Source organism: Petromyzon marinus, chromosome 41, assembly GCF_048934315.1.
Source record: "Petromyzon marinus isolate PM22_M1 ecotype Great Lakes invasive population chromosome 41, UKy_Petmar_22M1.pri1.0, whole genome shotgun sequence".
NCBI classification, from domain to species: domain Eukaryota; kingdom Metazoa; phylum Chordata; class Hyperoartia; order Petromyzontiformes; family Petromyzontidae; genus Petromyzon; species Petromyzon marinus.
In genome coordinates, this window is record NC_133707.1 from 5,511,131 (window position 1) to 5,528,969 (window position 17,839).

At 48.7% G+C, this 17,839-nt stretch overlaps 1 protein-coding gene across 3 annotated transcripts in view; it reads right to left on the minus strand.

Annotated features, from left to right (window-relative positions):
- LOC116951004 (glutamate receptor ionotropic, delta-2-like) overlaps positions 1 to 17,839 on the minus strand; it is a 211,749-nt gene that overhangs the window by 193,079 nt on the left and 831 nt on the right. For all 3 annotated transcript variants that reach the window (XM_076073274.1, XM_076073273.1, XM_076073272.1), the window contains exon 2: positions 6,763 to 7,172. In XM_076073274.1, coding sequence (XP_075929389.1) covers positions 6,763 to 6,949 — 187 coding nt within the window. In that variant the 5' untranslated portion in view covers positions 6,950 to 7,172. The remainder of the gene's footprint in view (positions 1 to 6,762; positions 7,173 to 17,839) is intronic.

The window sequence follows — 17,839 nt, forward strand, 5'->3', positions numbered from 1 at the left end:
ATAATCGACGGGCCGACGATGAGGACGGAGCAGCAACCAAAGGAGTGGCACGCACCATACAAGCCCCACCGAGGAGGAGATGGAGCGACGAAACCTGCTCGTCGCGCAGATGCTCGCTGGGTTACGGCGTTGCACATCGTGCGGATGCTGTGGTGGTAGCTTGAGAAGGGCTTCATCCAGCGGTGGGTTGACCATGATGATGATGATGAATTGAGACACGTAAACAAACACCGGCAAGTGCGTTTTGAATCGTTGAGGGCTTGTGGAATTGGGAAACTCAATGGAGCGGGCGGAATAAACAGATTTGTGTTTGGCCCGTACGGCTCTCAAACCAGATCATTGCTTCCCAGGAGACGCGCAGATTGTTTGTAAGTTTATAACGCAGCCCTTACACTGTCTGATCGAATGAAGCTCTTAAAGCTGTGGCCCTGATCTAGAAACGTTGCGGTGGAAGAGAAAGAGGGAGAGAGCAGAGGGCAAGCTGGCGCGATGGGTGTAGGGTGCTGTTGAAACGTATAGACACCGCTGTTCTACCCTTGCGTGTGCTGGCAGCAGCAATACGTTCAGGAGCCAGATTGTCAGTGGCGAAGTCTCTGCTAGCCACGACGAGCGGATTTCAGGAGAGAGAGTTGGTGGTGAAGGGACCCGATCCGAATGGCCTCTCTCATCTCTGACTACTCCCATCCCAAACCCCAACCCCAACCCCTATCACTATCACTACCCCAATCCTTATCACTACCCCTATCACTATCATTACCCCAACCCTTATCACTGCCCCAATCCTATCACTACCCTAACAACTATCACTACCCCAACCCCTATCACCGCCCCAACCCCTATCACTGCCCCAACCCCTATCACTAACCCAGCCCCTATCACTACCCCAACCACTATCACTACCCCAACCCCTATCACTACCCCAACCCCTATCACTACCCCAACCCCTATGGATTCCCCAACCCCTATCACTACCCCAGCCCCTATGACTGCCCCTACCTCTATCACAAAAAATGGAATGCGTCATGGGAAGGATACCAGAATTTTTTTTATCAGAATCTTCATTTGTCCTGGAGAAATCCGTTGAGCTATGAAGCTCTTTTTTTCACAGATGTCCAGTTGGGGTGGGTCTAGAAATGCCGACGTGGGAGAGCTCCCCCTTGTGAACGCGTCGCCTTGTGAATGGTGTGTTGCTGTTTCTGTTTTTGTTATTGTGTCTGTTATTGTTGTTACTGTTGTTATTGTGTCTGTTATTGTTGTTACTGTTGTTGTTGTGTTTGTTATGCAACTGACAAACTCCGCAACTATTAAAAGTCCCGGGAAGATTAACACATTTCCCAGGAGTGCGACTTCAAAAAGAGAACTCGCTTTCATCCGCGCATTATTTTTTTTACGGCTTTTTACAAACAACTTTTAAATTCGTCTACCTTTTGTGTTTTTTAATATGCGGCGTGAGACCCTAAGCCACGTGCCTAGCCCCGCCCCTCTACCCCCCCCATCAGCCCCGCCCCTTCGCCCCACACCCCCCCCCCTTCTTTTTGCTTGACCCCCCCACCGACCCACCGCGTACTCAGCCCCGTCCGTCTACCACCCCCACACAGCCTCCCTCCCTCCCACCGCCACACACAGCCTCCTTCCCTCCCACACTCAGCCTCCCTCCATCCCACCCCCACACACAGCCTCCCTCCCTCCCACCCCCACAATCAGCCTCCCTCCATCCCACCCCCACACAGCCTCCCTCCCTCCCACCGCCACCCCCCACATTGATTGATGCCACATCATGCGCCATCAACTCCACGTTCCGATGACGGGACGTGGGTCACGCGCCATTTAGCGTACTCGTCCCTCTCCACCAGCCACTCCCCCACAACCTCCCCCCGCGCCCCACATCCATGCTCTACCTGTGCAGTTTTTGTTTGTTATAGTCCTGTCGATATTCAACTATTTCTTTCCTGGATAATCCCTTCAGGTGACACATCTCACTCACATGACAAGGGCGGTGTTTACCCACCACGTCTCGTGACGCATGCAGAGCCACGCACAGACACACATGACGTTATATATTGACGCACGCATGTTGTTGTTTTAATCTACAACTTACCCACGAGAGTTGTTTTTTTTTCAGCGTTAGATCGCGTAAATATGAATGTGTCGTGAAACCCGCCACCACCCGACACAGCCAATTAGCAAGGGGGTTTGTCACGCAAATAAAACGTGCCAATTCGTACAGCAACGCGCCGGTGTGTTGCAAAGTAAAACCCACAAACATTTTAAAAGTCGAGCAAATTACAATTTCCATCGTCAGGCGACAGCCAGAGATGCAACTTAACCAGGACACGTGAGATAGCATGAATACCGTGTCATTAATACATGTATGCAGGGACGTCCAACTCGTTGCCCGGGGGCACCATGGGAGGAGATGAGTGGATTTGACTCTGCCGACTTTGCATTATCTAGAAGCCGCGTATTGCCTTGCGGCAGTTTGATCCTTGGAGGGTTGTGTGTGTGTGGGTATCCGTGCCGGTCTTCACGTGTACTCGCCAACATCACTTGCCGCAACAGTCTGTCAAGGTTATATGTGTGGATGGTAGGGGGGGGGGGGTGGGGTCTTTGTCGTTGTGGGTGGTGTACGGAGATGTGGGGAGCGGTCAGAGCCACTGCCCTATGAACCCGCGCACCCGAGTTCGATTCCCACTCACGCGAACACCAGTGAAAATAATATGAACTGGTCCTGGGCGTGGTCCTGGCCGCCCCCCCCCTCTAGGTCGACTCAGCCTCAAATGAGTACCTGGTAAAGTGTGTAATCATCGACACTGGGGAGACAAAGGCGGCCGCGCGTGGTGCTGGCCACCCAACCTCTCGTGCACCGTGACAGCCTTCATAGGTGCTCGCTAACAACACTTGCCCCGGGTCTGTTAAAGGCTATACAGGGGCTATCTGTCTCTGGACGGAGATCAGTGGAGCGGTGGCACAATGGTTAGCGCACTGCGCTGCGAACCCGGCTGCCAGAGTTGCATCCCCGCACACAACCGACCAATGACAGTGGCGAATGTTCGAACCGGTCCTGGGCCTCCCCTAGATCTACTCAGCCTAAAATCATCGCGCAGTATACAAACAGCAACACTGGTGAGACAGAGTCACGTGGGGTTGGCTCTGGCCGCATCATGCCTTCACGAGCCGTATCGGCCTTAACAGGTGCTCGCTAACGAATACATGTCGCAACGGATTGCCACTCGATCTCGGCAAGTGGACATCTAGCAGTGGATATCGGAGTGCCTTTGGCAGCCCCGTCTGCGGCTTACGCGATTACGTATTATCCTTAAAGAGGCAAGGGAATCGAATCTCTGAAGAAAAAAAAACCTTTACCGGATTGACGGGGCAAAATACATTAAAGCTGGCTGCGAATTATTAATGTGATATGTTATCATCCGCGGATATAAGCAATCGTTGTGATTCGGAGGCGGTAATCATACCGGGATTGCTTTGTGTTAAATCGTACACAGCGGGAGACGCACACTCGCAGCTGCGCGTACAGAGAAAGGTAAAAAAAAATGAGATGCGCATGACAGCTGCATGGGCGTTGAGCTGCCATGGCACGTGTCAATCATTCTCAATCAACCGCTGCGTGGACGAATTATTGCCCACGCTGAAAGGGGAAACGCGTATGACACGGGCAGTGTGAAGGCCGTGAAACACTGCAATAAAACTCACTACACGTTTCAACAACAACAACAATACAAAAGAAAACTGCGCTATACAGCTCTATTGATCGACGTCTTTTCATAGCTGTATTTGTCACGTGCTGATTTGGGGATGATGTCCGACGTTCTGCCGCACGTGCTTTCGGGAGTTCCCTTCGGGAACGCACCATAATCACATCCACGAATGCCTCCGACCACACGTTACTATAAAGTTGCGAGCCCGGATTTGCAACATTAAATCTCGTAGCGCAACGCCTTTGGCAGTGCAGTTTTTTAATAAAACATAACACAACGATTTATGTAAGGCAATATATAGGCAGACCATATGTCTTCTTAAACACTGCAAGATGTTAACTACCTCGCCCGGCATCCAGCAAGTCTGGGGTTCGATCCTCGACCCTGACGCCTGCTATATATTTGGAGTTTGCATGTCTCTTTCTTTCCCCGTGGTCGCGTAAATTGTTTACTCCGGGTACTCCCGTTTTTTCCTCCACATTTAAAAACATGCATTGAGATTATTTAGATGATTTTGGTGCGATAAACAAACCTGGCAACCCCTAATCAGTGCCCTACCTTATTACAGACCAATTAAGACCTTATTGGTCACTCCATGCCATTATACATCTCAACGTTCATCCTACAAAGTCCCATCACAAGGGAGAAACACAAACAAATAGATTGTTTTGCCCATATTGAAACGGCTGTATGCAGTATGGACGTGAACACTCAATTTCCATGGACGAGAATACGGGTAAACCGTATGGGTTAACAGCTATGGACATGTCCAATTGACCGTTCAATTTGTTGAGCTATCATTTATGGGCAGGTCGCTTCTGAAAAATAAGTTACTACCTCAATGGCATTTACCTGTTTTGATATGGATGGTTTAGTTTAATTTGTATGTGTTTGGGCGATATGTTCACGTTCGTTGTACTTTGCACTCCTATCATGTGCTTGTAGTGCTTGTTGGTATAACGTTCTTATCCACCACTACTGAACGTCCGTGAAAAAGAGCTTTATAGCTTATCGGATTCCTCCAGTATAAATACATATTCTGATTCTGTCAAGGTCCTGCTGTCATTCTGGGAGTGCCCCATTGCAGCAGCGTTGATTCAGTAGAAGCAAACTCTGGACCGGTTTCCACTTTATATATACACACACACAATATTACTGGTAGGAACCTCTTGGTAACACCAGCCCATAGGGGATTATTGTGTCCGTCCGTCCGTCGTGCATCCAAAAATTGGGAGGGGTGGGGCTGGGTGGAGAGGGGAGGGTGGGGAGGGGCTGGGTGGGGAGGGTGGGGCTGGGTGGGGAGGGGCTGGGTGGGGGGTGGGAGGGGTGGGGCTGGGTGGGGAGGGGCTGGTCACCCCGTGGTGCCCTTATAAAACACAACGTTTAACCTACTCACGTCGGCTTGTGCCCGCCCTCACAGTCGGGCATATTTGCGGAATACACCACGTGGTGCCGCCGTTGACCCTGGCCATTGACCGAGCAACCCAACGTTCCTACCAGCTCCCTCCGCAGTAATGTGTTTACACGTAGATGTACTCCATAATTAAGATACCACTTGTGACCAAAAGCTGTAAAACTACCGCAAAGATTCCCCGTGTAGCCTACACGGACTGTTGGGGCAAGGGCCGTCGGCGAGCGCCTGTTAAGGCCGGTACGGCACACTATGGCGTCGGTGACCAACATCACACCCGGCCGCCTTTGTCTCCTCAATGCTGCTGTTTACACACCGCACCAGGCACTCGTTCGAGGCTAAGCCGAACAAGGGGAGGCCCAGGATCGGTTCAGTCATTCGCCACGGATAGACATATTGGTCGCACAAACACGCATGTGTACAGAGACATACACACAGGAGTGTGTACATACAACCACACACACACCGCAATTATATAAATCCCTCTCGTCATTCTTATCAGAGCTACACATATATCATCGAAAGCTGAAACCAAGATCAATCCGCTGCTGGATGAAGGTCTCCCCTTAGGCCGTCACCATAATGCACTTATATAATGTACATAGAAAGATAAAGCTCCCCCGTGTAGCCTTAAACAGACTGTTGGGACAAGTGCTTTTAGCGAGCACCTAAGAAGGCGAGCAGGGCACACGAGGTTGTGGGGTGAGCAACATCACGCCCGACTGCCTTTGTCTCCCACACCCCCGTGGTTGATGTTTACACCCAATACCAGGCCACTCATCTAAGGCTGAGTCGACTTAGAGGAGGCCCAGGACCGCTTCAGATATAAGACAACGAGAGTGACGTGTGCCGGCGTTGCTGTTTCGTTTTCCCGCGTCGCGCGCAGGGCTTCAATGAAAATGTCTCGCCGAATAATTTCTGGGTCACTTGGTGGAATCGAGCACTGTACGTGGCACGCGCCCAGCAGCGTTGCAAGCCACAGCCATAGCGACAAGGTATGATGGATGTGGTGTGCCGGGCACGGAAATATGTTTTTCTCGCGTCGTCTGCCCGGACAGAGATCCGGCCGAAGTGATGCCCCGTGTAAGAGAGTTTATGCACGTGTCCATGTGACACTTAGAAGACCCTAGGTCTCCTCTCCATGTAAGCCGAGCGCTTTCTTTATCGCTGGATATTTAGACTGATGCGTGTATGCGCGCCACCCGACCAGCAACCATAGCGAGATACACAGGGTGCTTCAAATAAAATGTTAACACTTTGGAGAGCACCTGGAGAAGATTCCAGGCATGTGTTGACAATGCTGGCGAACAAGTGAAGACTCTTTGACTTTTTGAAGATATTAACATACATTTGTCATCAAGTTACAGTGCATTATCCGTTCTTTTACCATGAAAAACGACAGTCCCATAAAAGTGTTAACAATTGTTTTCTAAGCACCCTGTGCTTAGAAAGCACCCTGTGCTTAGAAAAAAATTATGTATACACACACACAGAAAAATTCCCGAGGCACTGTTCGACCAAAGTGGGTGGACAAGCGATCAGCAGTAACCACGACCCCAGCGAGATGTAACACCGTAAGGAAATGTTTTTTTTTGTATTTCTCCCGAAATTCCAAAGCGTGAGCTTTGTCGTCCTCACCGATGTGTATGATGGACTCGGTCTCCGCTCGGCTCAAGCCAGTGCCGGGCCCCATGCACAGGGGTCCGACGGTCAGCGCCAACAGGAAGGCGGCGAAGGCCCAGAGAGGAGACGCGGGGAGCTGCGAGCCCTGCTCCATTTTTCGGGCCGTCGCCGGCGGCGGCGGCAGCGGCGGCGGCGGTTTCATGCCCACCTCGCTCCAGGGCACCAGCCGCACCAAGCGCCGCCGTCATCCATCGCGGGAGGATCCCATTGGGAAAAAAAAAACTTTAAAAAAATTCCCACGGCGACAATAACAAAAAAAAATCCCGGGGATCGAACTTGGGATGAAGCGGATGCTCCCCACCACCACGCCCCTCCTGTCGGGTGGTGCGGGGCGACAACAGCGCCGCGGTCGTGCCCGGCGTGATCTGGGGGATGAGAGCGGGCGGCGGAGGGGTGGGGGAGAGTGGCGAGACAGATGCGGAGTGATGAGGAAGAGCGAGTGCGTGCAGAGCGCTCGTGCCGTGTCCGCGGCGAACTGCGATCGCATTTGCGCGATATTTTGTCCGCATCGCCGCGCAAATGAAAACGATGATGGTAACGCGAGGCGGACGGCGTGAACACCTCGCCTCGCTCACCTACCTCCTACAGCGGAGTGTTAGGGAGCGGGGACGCAGTGGTCAGCGCACGCGGCGCTGTGAACTCCCACTGGAGACGCTAATTAAAAAAAATTTCGAACATCGGTGGTGACCCATGTTGTGATTCAACAATTGGGTCTACGGGTCACGTCGCGTGGGTGAAATGTGCGTGGTTTGCCACGTGAGCAAACGTGCAAATGTATTGTGTGGTTACCCGTGTGTCGAACTTTTTTCGCGCCGTACATAGCCCACCGTGTACAGTATTACTGTTTCAGCAGAAGCATCACCGGCACTGCTAGAAAGCAATTGGCAACATTTGCCACTTGTCAGAAATCTGATTTCGGGTTGGAGGGACGTACGATGCAGATTTTACTTCTGCGAAATGTCCCAGAAATCAAATCGATGGATTTGAATTGACCAAACATCCCGATGCGACAGGACCCACCTGAAATAACAGTTGAAGATTATCGGTGATGCTTTCCAAGATAAACAAAGCGAACCCATTGGTATTATATTACTACGATTGAATGGGTGCCTGCGATGATTAAATGATTTTTTTATATATATAATTGACGGCTTAAAATTTAATTTCGAGTTGACGCACGGCTGTAATCGTTGCACCTGTGGGGAGTTTGATGGTGTGACCCAGACTTAAGTCAGTATTTTCCACCCAATTATGCACCGAGACTCTCAATTAGTATGCAAATTGAGCGATGCGCGTGGGAGGTGTTCGTTAATTACAGCTAAGGTGGGGTGTAGGGGAGATTGTCTCGTTTCTGTGTCGCAACCTCTCAATTCGGGTGTGATTAGCCTGCCAAACAAAATTACCTGAAATGCGCCACAAATCGTCAGATCTCGGAAGCGAAGATCGGAAGTTAAGCAGGCCCCCAGCCTGCTTAGCTTAATATCTCAGCAAATCTGGGAAGCTAAGCAGCGTGCAGCCTGGTCAGTAATTTGGATGGGTCGCCCCTCTGTGCTATGAAGAAGGACCGTTGCCAGAAACGTCGTCTGTTATATATTTCCTTTAAAGGCCACGCGGTCTTGTTGACGAGCGTGTTGAGTGTCCGTCGTTGTTGTTAATTGTGCGTATGCACCCCTGCCAACGCATCAACAACATTGAATTTCCATACGGAAGTGTACTCTCACTTCGCGATTTATAAGGCGAATTAACAGATGCAACGTCCCGCTGACAATCGGAAGTTTGCGAGTTCAAAGTGGCGTGAATTGGTGATGATGCCAAATAAGCGAAATCAATTGACGGGGTGACGCTGCTGTTTAAAGTAGGGGCGTAAGAGATCGCATTTGTCTAAATGACTGCTGCCGCTCACGATACGAGCACTCGAATCTTCAGCGGTGAATCGATTCTTTCCGATTCGTGTGTTGTATGTTAATGGGTCCGCACGTGGCTTTTGCAACCGCGCGAAAAAAATCCATTCTTTATTCGATTTGTGACAAATTGAGCAGCCGATATCACGTAGGGGGAAACTTGCGAGTTCAATTCGGGTCGGAGGACGACGAAGCCTATCATCCCTTCGGGATCGATAAAATGCTTACCACTTTTGCGGAAGTCAATAGTGGATGCCTTCGATGAGAAACTGTGGGGCCGTCCATAAATGACGTCACGCGATTTTGGACGATTTTTGACCCCCCACCCCCTTCGTCACACGACGTCACAAAAAGTCAGACCCCCCCCTCAAATATGACGTCACAAAGCTCTGCCCCGCCCCCCCAAATGTAAATATGCTTCAAATCGCTTTAAACTATTGCCATTGTAGTGCGTATTTAATGTGGCGCTGCACTCTAATGTTGTAGGAGAAACCATTTATTTAAAAAAAGTCTATTGAATTAAGTAGAACGTGTTGTCTATATTTATTTAAATTTGCTCATTTTGATGTGACGTCACATTTCTTAACCCCCCACTCCCCTCGTCACGCATCGTCACAAATGTCTGACCCCTCCCCCCCCCCCAGGTTCGTGACGTCATTTATGGACGGCCCCTGCCACAACGAAGTGGCTTATCGCGTGGAAATGTCTAGCAGCAGCCAAATACTTTAAACGGCGTGTTTCTAAATGCGGAGGGGGGGAAAAAAACGGAGGACCCGGAGGAAAAAAATCCACGCGACCACGGAGAGAGAGAGAGACGCACAAACTCCAAATATACTACAGCAGGCGTCAGGGTCGAGATTGAACGTCTCGCCATCGTGCAAATGTTGCGTGATATCTGTTCAGAGATCTCATCGTCCAGAGTGCTGGACAGTGTGTGGATATTCGCAAATGCGATCGCAGCTGGCCCTGCCTGCCCCCCTGTCCCTCTCCTGCCGTGAATTGCGACGACGAGGGTAGAGGTCGGCTAAACAGACAACAAAAAAACAATAACGTTTCTGAGAACAATTAACCTGTTGCTGCTGTTCACGTGAGTACGCGGAGTCCTATCACGTGATCTCCGTTGCCTTCGCTTATAATTTGAAGGGAGAAAAAAGTAAACGCAATTGGGCTACCCGTATCGATTTTACAGCAGCGAAATGTAACACCGAAACGGCTGAGTAGGTTCCACATACGCAGCGACACGCTGCAGAGTGCACGGTTGAACGTGCGAGTCGTCGTCACATGTAAGCTCGCTCCGGCTACACGCTACAATGTGCCGCTATCAATGCTATTTCCAGCTCACGAGCCATTAAACCAGTCGCCTGTATTGTTGTTGTTGTTTGGGGGGGGCGGCGTTTAGATGATTAAAACTAAATTGTATTTTATTGGGAATTGAATTCCAATGTAAGCTACTGGGGTCGAGCCATTAGCCGCGTCGATTCAAAGCCCCACCCCAGTGTTAGAGAATGGCCACAGAAGTGCTTCTGAACACCCCCATACAAACACAACCTTAGCCGCACGCTTGAAGAGTGGGGGCACGTTTTGCTACGCAGCCAGCTGTCGATAAATGTTCGTCGCATGGCAGCAATAACTGTGCTTTGTTGACTTCTCAGGACTAGAATGTTTGCTAAATTTCGCGCAAAAAAAATCATTGTAACCTCGTTTCAGCTTGTGCGCGGAGGTCACTGGGCTGAGGCCAACAACTCCCCGCCCGTGAAGACCCGGTTTGATCGCGGTGGAAGCTGCAACCCGAAATCAAACCCAGGTTCTCAGCTGTGGCAGATCAGTATGATTCACCGATAAGCCACCCGGCCACTTTACCGGAAATCCTTTACTAACCCTACGACGTAATCAGAATCTGCATTTAACCGGGAAAATCCGATGAGCCGCCAAGCTCTTTTTCACAGATGCCCAGCGGTTTTCATCTCAACCATCCGTCGCTTATTCTTGGTTCTTTCGGCAAAGTCACGTTGAAGGGAAACAATAAAATAATAAAATATATATAAAACAATACAAATTGTTTATTTTTAAATTGTTTTACATATATTTTATTATATTATTGTTTCCCTTCTACGTGACTTTACCGAAAGAACCAAGAATATGAATCACTGCAGTCACGAAAGCTTTAAATCGTCCGTCGCTCGTTGCAGGAGTTCACTGTTCCGATCCAGCGGTCGCCCTCTGTGACACCCGCAGACGTCTTAACCGGAGAAAAACGACGACGACGCCGCCTCGTTTCAGAGTGGACGCCAAAGATCCAGCGATGCCATTCATAAGAGTCGGGCCCATTATTACGTGCTCGCGATAAAGTGGTTGGACCCTCGTGAAAAAAAAAAATTAATGCGACTCGGGCGAGGCTTTCCGACGTCGCAGCAGCGTTCATCTGTATGATACGCTGATAATGAACTCCCCGTGTATTTCGTGCACACCTTGACATTTTAGTAAGGACGTATAAAGTGAATTAAAAATCCACCACCACCACCCCGAAATTAACGTGGCTGTGTTTTCCTTCATTGCATCTCATCGAGTTATTGATCGCCTGAAGCTGTATGTCACAGGGTATGTACACACACACGCACACGCCATTTAAATAGATTTCTTGCAAGGAAATCAATGGACTTTCGGCACAAAATAAAACCAAAATAATGAGCCGTCGGAACGAGAGATGGGAGGAGGGGAGATGCGTTCGCGAATGACGCTCACCCCTTCTCTCTCTCGCTCTGCGCGACAAGGTGCCACTGTCATCATCACACAATAGCGCGCCCTGCCGACCCGCGAAGAACTCACCGCACCGCTCGTGGCAATGCGGGAAACAACGTCGCCCCCGAGTCTCGATGTGAATGTTACGGAGCTTACCGTTTTACAGGTAAAAATGTTTACTGCAATTGCTTGCTCTACTCCGCTGCTGGTCGAAGGGTCTCCTCCACCAGAGGGAGCTCCAGAGATTTGCCCACCACCCCCCATCACTCCACTGTCCTGCCCCCCTCCCCCACGTTGGCCTATTCTTCCATGATGGCCAGACGTCTTGGAAGAGGTGAGAATTACCCACACTTTGCCCCGCCACAGTTAATGCTAGGCGACTAACATTAACTGCGGTGTTGGGTCTGGGTGGGGGCTTAAGAAACGTGGCGATTTCTTTCCACTGTCGAGTCAGGAGATGAAATCTCGAACCGGCGAGCCCCTGGACTTGATAGGTGCGGCTGAGTAAGATACATCGATATCGATTAAAAACAAACAATTGTGGCCATGCAACCTAAACTATGGAGCACGTCCCAAACGCATAGAGACGCGTAGCGATACACACAGAATCGAAGAGATACATAGAGACCCGTACAAATACATAGATATCCATGGAGATACACACAGACTTCAAGAGATACATAGAGACCCATATAAATACATAGATATCCATGGAGATACACACAGACTCCAAGAGATACGTAGAGGCCCATACAAATACATAGAGATCCATGGAGATACACACAGACTCCAAGAGATACATAGAGACCCACATAAATACATAGAGATCCATGGAGATACACACAGACTCCAAGAGATACATAGAGACCCATATAAATACATAGAGATCCATGGAGATACACACAGACTCCAAGAGATACATAGAGACCCATATAAATACATAGAGATCCATGGAGATACACACAGACTCCAAGGGATACATAGAGACCCATATAAATACATAGAGATCCATTGAGATACACACAGACTCCAAGAGATACATAGAGACCCATACAAATACATAGAGATCCATGGAGATACACACAGACTCTAAGAGATACATAGACACCCATATAAATACATAGAGATCCATGGAGATACACACAGACTCCAAGAGATACGTAGAGACCCATATAAATACATAGAGATTCATGGAGATACACACAGACTCCAAGAGATACATAGAGACCCACATAAATACATAGAGATCCATGGAGATTCACACAGACTCCAAGAGATACGTAGAGACCCACATAAATACATAGAGATCCATGGAGATACACACAGATTTCAAGAGATACATAGAGACCCACATAAATACATAGAGATCTATGGAGATACACACAGACTCCAAGAGATACATAGAGACCCATATAAATACATAGAGATCCATTGAGATACACACAGACTCCAAGAGATACATAGAGACCCATACAAATACATAGAGATCCATGGAGATACACACAGACTCTAAGAGATACATAGACACCCATATAAATACATAGAGATCCATGGAGATACACACAGACTCCAAGAGATACGTAGAGACCCATATAAATACATAGAGATTCATGGAGATACACACAGACTCCAAGAGATACATAGAGACCCACATAAATACATAGAGATCCATGGAGATTCACACAGACTCCAAGAGATACGTAGAGACCCACATAAATACATAGAGATCCATGGAGATACACACAGATTTCAAGAGATACATAGAGACCCACATAAATACATAGAGATCTATGGAGATACACACAGACTCCAAGAGATACATAGAGACCCATATAAATACATAGAGATCCATGGAGATACACACAGACTCCAAGGGATACATAGAGACCCATATAAATACATAGAGATCCATTGAGATACACACAGACTCCAAGAGATACATAGAGACCCATACAAATACATAGAGATCCATGGAGATACACACAGACTCTAAGAGATACATAGACACCCATATAAATACATAGAGATCCATGGAGATACACACAGACTCCAAGAGATACGTAGAGACCCATATAAATACATAGAGATTCATGGAGATACACACAGACTCCAAGAGATACATAGAGACCCACATAAATACATAGAGATCCATGGAGATACACACAGACTCCAAGAGATACGTAGAGACCCACATAAATACATAGAGATCCATGGAGATACACACCGATTTCAAGAGATACATAGAGACCCACATAAATACATAGAGATCTATGGAGATACACACAGACTCCAAGAGATAAGTAGAGACCCATATAAATACATAGAGATCCATGGAGATATACACAGACTCCAAGAGATACATAGAGACCCACATAAATACATAGAGATCTATGGAGATACACACAGACTCCAAGAGATAAGTAGAGACCCATATAAATACATAGAGATCCATGGAGATATACACAGACTCCAAGAGATACATACAGTGAGGGAAAAAAGTATTTGATCCCCTGCTGATTTTTGTACGTTTGCCCACTGACAAAGAAATTATCAGTCTATCATTTTAATGGTAGGTTTATTTGAACAGTGAAATCCAGAAAAACGCATGTAAAAATATTATAAATTGATTTGCATTTTAATGAGGGAAATAAGTATTTGACCCCTCTGCAAAACGTGACTTAGTACTTGATGGCAAAACCCTTGTTGGCAATCACAGAGGTCAGACGTTTCTTGTAGTTGGCCACCAGGTTTGCACCCATCTCAGGAGGGATTTTGTCCCACTCCTCTTTGCAGATCTTCTCCAAGTCATCAAGGTTTCGAGGCTGACGTTTGGCAACTCGAACCTTCAGCTCCCTCCACAGATTTTCTATGGGATTAAAGTCTGGAGACTGGCTAGGCCACTCCAGGACCTTAATGTGCTTCTTCTTGAGCCACTCCTTTGTTGCCTTGGCCGTGTGTTTTGGGTCATTGTCATGCTGGAATACCCATTCACGACCCATTTTCAATGCCCTGGCTGAGGGAAGGAGGTTCTCACCTAAGATTTGTCGGTACATGGCCCCGTCCATCGTCCCTTTGATGCAGTGAAGTTGTTCTGTCACCCTTAGCAGAAAAACACCCCCAAAGCATAATGTTTCCACCTCCATGTTTGACGGTGGGGATGGTGTTCTTGGGGTCATAGGCAGCATTCCTCCTCCAAACACGGCGAGTTGAGTTGATGCCAAAGAGCTCCATTTTGGTCTCATCTGACCACAACACTTTCACCCAGTTGTCCTCTGAATCATTCAGATGTTCATTGGCAAACTTCAGACGTGCATGTATATGTGCTTTCTTGAGCAGGGTGACCTTGCGGGCGCTGCAGGATTTCAGTCCTTCACGGCGTAGTGTGTTACCAATTGTTTTCTTGGTGACTATGGTCCCAGCAGCCTTGAGATCATTGACAAGATCCTCCTGTGTAGTTCTGGGCTGATTCCTCACCGTTCTCATGATCATTGCAACTCCACGAGGTGAGATCTTGCATGGAGCCCCAGGCCGAGGGAGATTTTGTGTTTCTTCCATTTGCGAATAATCGCACCAACTGTTGTCACCTTCTCACCAAGCTGCTTGGCAATGGTCTTGTAGCCCATTCCAGCCTTGTGTAGGTCTACAATCTTGTCCCAAACATCCTTGGAGAGCTCTTTAGTCTTGGCCATGGTGGAGAGTTTGGAATCTGATTGATTGATTGCTTCTGTGGACAGGTGTCTTTTATACAGGTAACAAGCTGAGATCAGGAGCACTCCCTTTAAGAGTGTGCTTCTAATCTCAGCTCGTTACCTGTATAAAAGACATCTGGGAGCCAGAAATCTTTCTGATTGGGAGGGGGTCAAATACTTATTTCCCTCATTAAAATGCCAATCAATTTATAACATTTTTGACATGCGTTTTTCTGGATTTTTTTGTTATTCTGTCTCTCACTGTTCAAATAAACCTACCATTAAAATTCTAGACTGATAATTTCTTTGTCAGTGGGCAAACGTACAAAATCAGCAGGGGATCAAATACGTTTTCCCTCACTGTAGAGACCCATACAAATACATAGAGATCCATGGAGATACACACAGAGGTAAATTAAATACAAGCCACAGTAGTGGGACTGTGGCCATGCAACTCAAACTATATAGTCATATAGCAAACCCATAGAGACACATTGAGATACATTGAGACCCATATATAATTACAACGAGGTGGATAGGGCTACATTAAAGATAAGCCACAGCAGGTGCGATTGTGACCATGCACACCCAAGCGATGGGACCCTGCAAAGTAAAACCCACTGTGGTAACGGCTCCTTCGACGGAGGAGGAAGAGGAACGGCTAAACAACACGAACTCTCTCTATCTCGCAGGCCGAAGCCCCCTCGTCGTGGCGATCACAGCTCCAAATTGGCATCCATCTCCTGAGCGCATTGCTACTGCTGCTGCTGCCACACTCAAGAATAAGAATAGAATTGACCAAAAATGAAAAATAAAATAAACGAGTCACCATCGAAAATACAAATGTTTTCATAAATTTTGTTTGTATTATTACGAAGCCTCACTGAGTCTCATGACGCCGTGTTGAGGCGCATCCTGCTGCTACCAGACAGAGCAATAGCTTGAGCCAAGTTAATTTGTAAGAGTGCTGGGGGTGTGGCAGGAAAACCCGAGCAGACAAATAAATATCACTTTGGTTTCTGTCCATGACTGTCTCCCTGTGTGTGTCTCTCTCTCTCTCTGTATGTACGTAAGTGCGTGCGTATGTTGAACTTCTTTCGCACCGTACGCAGCCACCCGTGCTAATCGGAGGTGCGGGCGAAGGAAAGTGGCAATGTCTTCTGTCGTATGACGTCGCTACATGTCATCATCACGCAGGAACATCGCCCCTCTTCTTCGCATGCCCAGGCAGCCTACCCACCACCTCATTGCATCCCACAATCTATCCTATATATGCGTGTTATCTATGTTATATTGCCCTGCTTTCGCGCATATGCTACTCCCCGATCCCCTGCTGCAAAACGAGTTGAAATGCGGACCCATTCAAGCACTACCAACCGATCATTATCCATGGTCAATCTACTGCTGGATGACGGCGTTCCCAACCACCGCTGCCACCACCACCACTAACCGACCCCTGCGTTATTGCAAAATAACGCCGCTCTCTACAACAGCCAACGTCATTTTGATCGCACTTCTCTGCGCGTGCGCTCTCCATTGCCAGGGTGGCAGCGCAGGAGAGCACTTCGCGAGAAGGTGCCTCTGTGACCCTCGACTGCCCAGCGCGCACGCATGCGGCATGCCTGTGGCGCGCACGTGTGTTGTACGCATGTCTCGTGCGTGCGTGTGAGCGCGTATGCGTCTGTACGCGCGTCTGTGTGTGCGTGTCTGTGTGAGCGTGTACGCGCGGGGAGCGGTGGTGTAGCGGTTAGTGCCACGCCGCGCTACGAACCCGGCGACCCGAGTTCGATTCCCGCTCACGGCCACCAACACCGGTGACGATTATCTGAACCGGTCCTGGGCCTCCCCTAGGTCGACTCAGCTTCAAATGAATACCTGGTGCGGTGTGTAAACATCGCCACTGAGGGAGACAAAGGCGGTCGGCCGTGGTGTTGGCAACCCACCCCCTCGAGTCCCGCGCCGGCCTTCATAGGGGCTACTCACTAACAGCACTTACCCCAACAGTCTATCAAGGCTATACGGGGGATCTTTGTCTTTGTATGTACACGCTAGGAGCGGTAGTTGGTAGCGGTTAGCACACTGCACTACGAACCTGTCGACTCCAAGTTCGATTCCCGCTGACGACCAATAACAGTAACGTGGGGTTGTCTGACCCGGTCCTGGATCTCCCCTAGGTCGACTCAGCATAAAAAAAACATAATTTCTAGGGAGACAAAGGCGGCCGGGCGTCGAGTTGACCACCCACCTCCTCGTGTTTTGTTCCGGCCTTGAACGGTGCTCGCTAACAGCACTTGCCCTCCACGCGGGTCTTTCTGTTTGTGCTGTCTCTCATGAACATAGAATCAAGGGCACGCCACGTAAAAAGACGGCAAAACTGCGACCATAACTACATCAACGGAGACAAAAGCTGTCTTGTAGTTGAAAGCTATCCGTGCAGAACGCGTATCACCATCATAATCTCTCCATCATAGAGGAGATGACAGTACATTACATCTCAACATCAGCGATAACTGAATAACCGAATGATTGATTCAAACGCTGAATCAATGATCGATGGATCAAGTCCTTCCTCTGTACATTCATTCACGTGGATCGTGTTGTGTGGTGCAGAGCGTCTCTGATCTCAATCGGCGAGCTCTCTCTCGTCTGGGGGGTTCAACAAAGGATGAAGCGATACGCGCGCGTGTGCTTGCAAGCGACAAA